The 9,207-nt window shown below is 40.1% G+C and overlaps 1 protein-coding gene across 1 annotated transcript; it reads right to left on the bottom strand.

Moving 5' to 3' along the window:
* LOC116330085 (extracellular calcium-sensing receptor-like) lies at window positions 1-3,633 on the bottom strand. Its single transcript, XM_031752283.1, has 8 exons — window positions 3,488-3,633; window positions 2,925-3,219; window positions 2,501-2,790; window positions 1,981-2,276; window positions 1,609-1,814; window positions 1,253-1,474; window positions 1,031-1,154; window positions 1-905 (listed from the first exon to the last, which is right to left on the bottom strand). The coding sequence occupies exons 1-8, from the start codon at window positions 3,592-3,594 to the stop codon at window positions 1-3; spliced, it is 2,445 nt and encodes an 814-aa protein (XP_031608143.1). The 5' UTR covers window positions 3,595-3,633.
* Window positions 3,634-9,207: the final 5,574 nt, after the last annotated feature.

Genomic DNA, 9,207 nt, shown 5'->3' with positions numbered 1-9,207 from the left:
CTAAATCCTATCCTTATTCATGACGTATTTCTTGGTGTTCTTCTCAGGCTTAAATATTATGATGAAACACTTTGGAGCAAATATACACAGCATTAGTCCAAAGCTGGAGGCCAGAATGGCAAAAATCTCCACAACTACAGTGAATTTCCCAGGAGAGCTGACATATGCTGGGATAAAGGTGATCCACACTGCACAGAATATCAACATGCTGAAGGTGATAAGCTTGGCTTCATTGAAATTATCAGGTAATTTGCGGGCTAAGACAGCTAAAACAAAACAAAAGGCAGCAAGTAGACCTATGTAACCAAGAACAGCCCAGAAGCCTACAGCAGAGCCTAATGCACATTCCAGTATGATTTTCTCCTTGTATGTGGTTAGATTTTTAATTGGGAATGGAGGGCTAAGCACCAACCATACAGTACATATTAAAACTTGAATGAAGGTGAAAGACACAACAGTCATTCTTTGTTGTGGAGGACCAAACCATTTCATCACATTGCTTCCTGGAAGTGTAGCTTTAAAAGCCATTAAAACCACTATAGTTTTCCCAAGTACACAGGAGATACAGAGTACAAAGGTGATGCCAAATGCAGTGTGACGCAGCATGCATGACCACTCAGATGGTGCTCCAATGAAAGTTAATGAACATAAGAAACACAGAGTCAGTGAGATGAGCAGCAGGAAGCTCAGCTCAGAGTTGTTGGCTCGGACAATTGGAGATGTCCTGTGATGAAAGAATACAGCCGCAGTCATAATGGCCAGACAAGCACCCAGAACTGAGAGTGTAGCCAGGATAATTCCTAGGAGATCTTGAAATGAAAGAAACTCTACAGGCTTAGGGATACAAGTGTCTCTCTTTCTATTAGGCCAGAATTCCTTGTGACATGGTAAACAATCAGCCGAATCTGATTGAAATAAATACATAAATTAAAAACAAGAATTATAAGAATTGTAATATTTCAATCATTCATATTATTGTAGATATCCACCCTATCACATTTTACATGCGTGGGCAAAAATATTATTTTACCTGTAATATTACTTATCTCTCCCTCAGGACATGGTATACAGTCATAGCAGCAGATGGGTTTTCCTTTCTGCAGCACTTTACGAGTTCCTGGAGGACAACTGGCACTGCACACTGACACCGGCACCTGTGAAGACATAAAGGCTATGTAATAACTGCAAATATTTGCTATGATTATGTTTACCAAAGTTTTATTTGCCAGACTCTTGTCCTTTTACTCGTTACTTTTGTGCTACCCTCCATCCAGTTTATGCTTCTGTTAATCTGGAACTCCTGGCCTGCTGGCAGTGATGCATCATATAACCCTACAGTTACTATCTCAGTTATGCCAGTCTCAGTTTTCCACCAGTTAACCAACTCATAGATAGCCACAGGATCCCCATTAGCGTTAAATGACACATCATATCTGTTTTGGGAAAAATTTACTTTCTTCATCTGAGTCAAAACCTGTGAAATTATAAAAACAGAAAAAGGGAGGGGAAAGAAAGAAAAACAGCACAAATTAATTCATATTTGATTTCATTCAAAGTACATTAGAGATAACAAAAAACATTAACACGGACTTGTTCATTTCAACTGACCTGTTTAGACTCTAACTTGGTTAGTTTTCTACACTGAGCTGTGACATTTTTTCCATGGCATACTGCATTATGAATGGCATGTGCTATTGCATACACAGCCTTGTACACCATGTTAGTAATTCTGAGCTGAGATGTGTCAGTATATTGGCTTTGGAGATTCTGTATATCTTCAGTTCCATTACACATATTCATGTCTCCAACAGCACCTAAAACATGAACAGATGTTTATACTATTAAAAGTCAAAACAAATTTCAGACCTCTCTTATTTGATGCATTTAACCAATCAAGTTAGCATTTATCACGGACAGTAAATCAGAACAGTTCCAATGGTGAAATTCTATGAGTAACCAAATTCGTTGAATTAAAGTTACTTTTTTTCATTTTGCAGTTGAATGCATCCTCCCAGAACTCAGTAAGCACTGCAGAGGCAGCAACTTGAGAGGGTGAGAGATTGAGTAGAAACTCTCTGAGACCTGGGATTACAGATTTCTGAATCCCAAATCCAATGGCCCCAGCACAGAAACTGAATTTTGTTAATTCTGGACTGGTTACCCATGACTCACTGCCTATCCACTGGCGAGGTGGAAAAGGCTCACGTGATAGTTCCTCCAACAGGATCCTCATGTCTCCTAAAGCTGCAAATGCCACAATAACCATAGCTGTGGACCTTGAGAGACAACATAATATATTAGAAAGATTTTCAACTATATTTATTTAAGTAAGTTATTGATAAATGGTAAATGGATGGGTTCATATTTAGCACTTTTCTACTATACCTGACTAGTCAAAAAACTTTATACAACATATTATTGTGGTATTTGACAGCATAAAATATTTATCTTTAGGAGAATAAATTAATTGCCACACAAGTCATTTCTGTCATGTAGAAACCTGCGGATAACATCTGCTACTCTCTGGATCCTGCTCTGTGGGTGGGACCGATAGAAGGATACAGAGTATTCCACACAGATCCCCTCTTTCTGTGCTGCTTCTAGAAAAGATGCCATGCCATTATTTCCATAATCTGAATCTGACCGGACAGCACCTATCCAAGTCCAGCCAAACTGTTTTACCAACTTTGCTAGTGCACCAGCTTGAAACTGGTCACTGGGGATTGTTCTGAAAAAATTCGGGTACTGCTGCTTGTCAGACAAGCATGCACATGTGGCAAAGTAGCTCACCTAAAGTGATAAAACAAAACAAAAATCAAATAAATTAATTAATTAATATAGCAGTGTAACAATGTACTGCAGTGTTAAAGTCATGCACAGGCATATTTTAAAGTCAAACTTTATCCAGAAATTCAAATATTTACTTGAGGAATGTTAAAAGAACTGATGACTCGTGACAAGCTGATGGATGGTGTAGACCCAGACTCACCAACAACAGCCATCACCATACCAGATTGGGAGCAGTTATTGCCAATGTAAAACACAGGGTCCAAGCTATTTAAAAACTGAAATGCCACATGCACCGTCACAAGCACTGATGCACACGAGTCATAGATCTGATACCCCAGTTTGATTCCAGGCAACAGCTCTGTGTTGTTGTTAATCTGTTCGATGGCAAAGACCATTGCACGTGAAAAGCGCAGCTCACGTGTATTAATGCTGGAAACAGATAATTATGTCACTGTTTTAATTTGAATCAGGTTAAATTACAACAGAACAGAACAGAATATACAGTCTAGGAAGATTTAGAGTTTGCAGCTATGAACATTTATTTATTGTATTTTTTTTAATCAAAGGTTACATTAGAAATTAATTTCAGCACACAGTTATGGAAAATCAGTACAAAATAGGCAATAATGGATCTTGAGCATAATGTTAGAATATTTTTTTCCTCACACAGAACAACATACTTCTCTCTCTTACTAACCTCCCTTTGCATCTTACTGGCTCAGGCATGGTGGTGTAGTTACTGTCAACTGTGTGAATGTAGGAGTGAATGGAAAAAATACCACCAATAATGTAGTCTCCATCCATTGAGAATGCAGGTGGACGAGTGCTATTCTGCAGCTTGCATTTTACAGGTGAATCCACAGTATCAACCTGATCATCTATAAGTGTAATCTTTTGATTGAAACGATCTAGGGACACACCCAAGGCAAGCGCTGTGGTCAGGTGAAACAAACAGAAAGTCAATATCAAACTAACAAAAAGAGCTGCTATCTCCATCCCTGCTTGATGTCAGGTGTCTGTATATGGGTGTAAGCGTGTTTACACTGGTTTTTATAGGTCTTAAGACAAAAGTCTTTTGTTCTACCCCTAAAAAGAACATGCCCATTACCGAGATCTATGCATAAATAATTTCTACTGGTCATATCTTATCTCATACTGGTTCTCCTCCAGCAAACTATTTCTCTATTTAAATATGATTTTCTGGGTTCTAAATAGTTTTTTGTAACAATAATAAATTTCAAGATTCATTGCTTCACTTCAGTTATTTTAAAAATACAATACAGAAAATTTGTTATAATGCTATAAAAAAAACTTACCTCTGCTTTACCTTTAAAATTAAATTCTCTGGAATTAGAATTAAAAACAGACAAATTTTAAGAGTAAATGTTTGCTGGCAAACACTGGTCAAGCAAAACATGATCCCCCACTCATTTCTTTGTTTGTAATATGCAAAACAAAACATGTTTTAAATTCTCGATGATACAATATACATTTAATATTAATTTAATGTGATCCTGGCTACAGTCTCAGTTCTGGTTATAGTAAAGTGAACAAAACCATGTCTCCCATCAAACCCCCAAATATGTTAGTATGTCTGTGAAGGTTCTCTGTCATCCAGGTCATTGTAGTCTAGGAGCTTGGAAAGAAAAGCATCTGGACTTCTTTAAGTTGCTTTAAGACATTTCACGTCTCATCCAAGAAGCTTCTTCAGGTCTAAGGTCAAATGGTGGAGTCCCACCATTTGACCAATAGGGGACACGCCCTATGGGAGTGTCCCCAAAGAGGGACATGAACCCCATGTTGATCCTCTACCTAATCACACGAGCCAAGGTATGAAAATGGGTGTGGATCACAATCAGCCAAGGTTTCGGGTGAACCCACTGTGAAACCTAGCCACACCCTAGCATGTGATTTCCTGATGTCCAAAGGACAGGATGTAAGTGGGCGTTAAGGCGTTTGGGAGGGGATCTCGAAACTGGATTATAGATGGCAAACAGTGCGTGTCGTAAACCACCGCCTCTGTTCAAAGATAGTCGTTCACAGTAGACATAGATGGCTTCTTTCACTCCTCTTTCAAACCATCTGTCTTCTCTGTCCAAAATGTGAAGATTGGCATCCTCGAAAGAGTGACCTTTGTCCTTAAGATGCAGATGACATCAGAGTCTTGTCCGTTTGACGTGGCTCTTCTATGTTGTGCCATGCATTTAATGTAGAGGGCTGAGCATTCCTTGCTACACTGTACAACATATGCTACGTTGCTAAGTTTGTGTTTAGGACTTCTGTCTTCTCCAGCTTCTCGTGCTCCTTCTTCCTGATGTTGCTGTCATTCAGAACCGCTACATCTATCACTACGACCGTTTTCTTCTGTTTGTATACCACCTCTATGTCCAGTTGCTTAGTCACTACCATTTTGTTCATCTGTATCTGGAAGTCCCACAGGACTTCCTACAGGACCCTTAGCATTGTCATTTTCCACCACCCTAGGGGGTGTCTCCCAGTTTGACCTTGGGACTTCCAGGCCATATTCGGCACAGATGTTTCTGTATACTATGCCGGCCACTTGGTTATGGCATTTCATGTATGCCCTGCCTGCTAGCATCTTGCACCCTGCTGTTGTGTGCTGGATTGTCTCGGGGCATCTTTACACAGCCTGCACCTGGGGTCTTGCCTGGTGTGATAGACCCTAGCGTCTATGGATCTTGTGCTCAGAGCTTGTTTCTGTGCTGCCACGATTAGTGCTTCTGTGCTGTTTTTCAGTTCAGCTTTGTCCAGCCACTGGTAGGATTTCTGGATGTTGGCCACCTCCTCTATCTGCCGGTGGTACATACCGTGCAGAAACCTTTCTTGGGTTTCTGCTGCCTGAGGTATTCACTGAGCACGCGGTCAGTTGGGGCCATCTTCCTGATGTATTTGTGAATGTTCGTTGCCTCATCCTGGACTGTGATGCTGTCACTAACTAGTCCCGGCCTCCTTTCCACTTAGCATGCAGCTTCAGGGTGCTGGACTTAGGGTGAAACCCTCCATGCATGGTAAGCAGCTTCTTGGTCTTGATGTCAGTGGCTTCTATCTCCTCCTCCTGGGGGTCCTTGAGGATCAGGACTGTCCGTCCTTCAGTTAGCCATTCCGCGTGTCTCTTGTCAACTAGTAGCTCATTTGTGCTGCCAGGCGCTGATGGAGTGCAGTCAGCCTCTTCAGCCAGTAGACATGAACCATGTTGGGGCCTGGTGCTGTCCAACTCTTCAAACTAGAGAGCCTTTCTTGGATGTCTGTCACTGTGATGATTACAGGACCCTGTACAGGGAGGTTGCTGTGGTCTGCTCTCAGATCCACTAGCCACAGAGCATTGCTGTTATGGGTTGCATCCTTCTCCCCTATGCCCTTTCAATATTGCTCTGTTTCCAGCCTTGGAGGGGCTGTTCTCATGTTGTTCCCCTGCCACTGAGAGTACAACTTGGCTGATTCTGTGAAGAACAGCTGGTTTATTCTCCTGCCTTCTATCTCTCTGGTGTACCTCTTCAAGCGGCTGGCCAAGGCTGTGACTCGTTGCTTGGTAGTTTCCAAGGCCTCAGGTATGGACAGCTTGCTGTACTTCTTAGGCACCTTCTTTGTCACCTTTCTGCAGCTCCAATAGCTGGCTAACCTCTCTCCGTGCAACCTTGATCTTAGACTCTAATCTCCTTCTCCATGGAGGGCACTGCTCCTTGTAGCTGTTCAACTTATAGCCAAGGATCTCATTGATCACTGCTGCCATGGCGTAATGGTAATGATGACGGTAGGTATCGTCCGTAGTGCTGCATTCAAATGAGACACGCCCCAAAGATCTTGTGGGATTTCAAGATACAGACATTAATGCATGAAGAAGCATTTCCGCAGGTCCTTCCACCCTGCAGCTGTCAGACTGTACAATCAAAACTGCTCCCAACGAACATAGATGTTTACATCAGCGCTGTACTTTGCACTAATCAATCAAACAACTACAACTGTTATAACTTGCAAATTACTTTTCTCAGTTTATATATACTAACTTATTGGAAGTGACATGTCTACTTTTTAACGCACAGGTACAATACACAATCTGTACTTTTCTAATTATTCTAAATATTCTTAACTATTTAAACATCTTTCAGTATCCTACTCTGTTTGCACACTACAACCTGGGTTTACCACTTACCTGTACTTTAATTTTAATAACTGTACAGTACTGTTTTGGTAACTATTGTCCATGATGTAAATATTAGGGGTGCAACGACACACAAAATTCATGGTTCGGTTCGGTTCGATACTTTGGTGACACGGTTCGATATTTTTTCGATACAAAAAAATGTTCATGCCTTTTTAATTTATCATTTATTAAAATTATAAATATACATTTTAACTCAAAAGTACAGTTTTTAAATATAATGTTGCTGAAACAACAAAATAAAAAAAAATAAATATCTGATCGAGAAATCACTCATCTTTGGAAAAGAGAGTTTATTACAGAGAAATGGCTCTTTCCAAAATAAAAGCTTTACTATACGCTTCTTCTGGGCTATATTCTCAGCAGCATATTAAACATATCAGGTCCCCATAAGGAAAATCATGTGCTAAGACTGTCTAAATGACTCGGGTAAAGTTTGTAGCATGCGTGCTTGTTGTTTTTGTCTGCTTCCACTTGTCTTTGCACTAGGATGATGTCGGCGTAAATGTGCAGTCATATTCGTTGTGTTCCCACTAGTGCTGTCAGTGTTAATCTCGTTAAAATTACATTAACGCCATAACGCCCCAAATCTCCGTTAACGAGTTACCGCAGATCGCCCCGTGTGGGGGGTTGGACGGCGTCAACACGTTAACAAGCTAACTGCGCTAACGCACTAGTTCCCACAAATTGAGCATTGCGTGGCACATCCGACATACTGTTTTACTTTTGTCCATGACGCGCTTACCATCAGGGTCATGCTTCACATGAAAACCAAGATAGTTCCAAACGCCAGATCTGAATGAGGGTGGGGGAGGTTCAATTTCGGGTAGCGTTGAGGTAGTTGCCATGTTGCAACGAGCTTAGCTTCTGTCTTGCTAGCTTGCGCTGCGCTCACTGGATCTGCACTCGACAGTGCAGCCTAGGCGGAGTAGTCGAACGCAGATCCACTGAGCGCTCACGACGATCTGACGATCGTCAGAAGAAAAGTTGATAAAATAAATAAAAAATGTTGTATTGTTCGATACATATGCGTACCGAACCGAAAGCACTGTATCGAACGGTTCAATATCGATATGAGTATTGTTGCACCGCTAGTAAATATGTATATTTTGTGTGTTTGCATTCTATGTTCTGTGTCCTGTTCTGTTTCTATATGTGGTTTTTTGCCAATGTTACAACCAAACTTCCCCCTGTTGGACAATTAAAGGATTATTCTATTCTATTCTAATCTATTCTATTCTATTCTATAACAAACTGGCCATGGCTAACCAACTGGACGTAGTAGTGGTGGACAAGCAGAGCTCTAGGTGGCTTTTACTTTGCAAAGAAAAAATGGAAGTGTCTTGGTTTTACAATACTAAATTATTAGTATAATAATTTATACTAATAAATAATTTCTTAATTATAAAATAATTAAGAAATCTAAAACAAGTATTATTTGACATAAAACAATTTCCCTGTTTTTGTTAAAAATGTCCCTAATTTTGTTCACATTTCAATTAATTTCCTGTCGTATTTCATTGAATGCAAACAAAGAAACAAACCAAAAACAATGAAACAAACAAACAAAAGCAAACAAACAGTGATGGGTCAGTATTTGCTACATAATGGTAATAGATAATGTTTCTGTTGTTTGACACACAGCACAGATAAACAGTAACAAAGATTTCATGTTTATATGCAATACTTTCTAATAAACCAACCCTTTTCTGTATCTATACAGCAGAGGACTGAATTTGTCACTGTGGTAAGGTCGAAGTACAGTTCAAACTCAGTCTAACTTTCAATCACTTTTACTCATTTATGTTTAAATGACATATGTACACCTACCACCGTGGTTAAGTAGCCTTAGAAACAAATAACTTGAACATATACATGCATTTTGGGCTTGTGCATGACCAGTGTACTCCAGCACTTAAACAAATAGAACTATACCTCTGCCTCTGGAACTCACTATACTTTACAGGGAGTGCAGAATTATTAGGCAAATGAGTATTTTGTCCACATCATCCTCTTCATGCATGTTGTCTTACTCCAAGCTGTATAGGCTCGAAAGCCTACTACCAATTAAGCATATTAGGGGATGTGCATCTCTGTAATGAGAAGGGGTGTGGTCTAATGACATCAACACCCTATATCAGGTGTGCATAATTATTAGGCAACTTCCTTTCCTATGGCAAAATGGGTCAAAAGAAGGACTTGACAGGCTCAGAAAAGTCAAAATTAGTGAGATATCT

Source organism: Oreochromis aureus, linkage group 14, assembly GCF_013358895.1.
Source record: "Oreochromis aureus strain Israel breed Guangdong linkage group 14, ZZ_aureus, whole genome shotgun sequence".
NCBI classification, from domain to species: Eukaryota; Metazoa; Chordata; class Actinopteri; order Cichliformes; family Cichlidae; genus Oreochromis; species Oreochromis aureus.
This window is presented reverse-complemented; position numbering and strand designations above follow the sequence as displayed.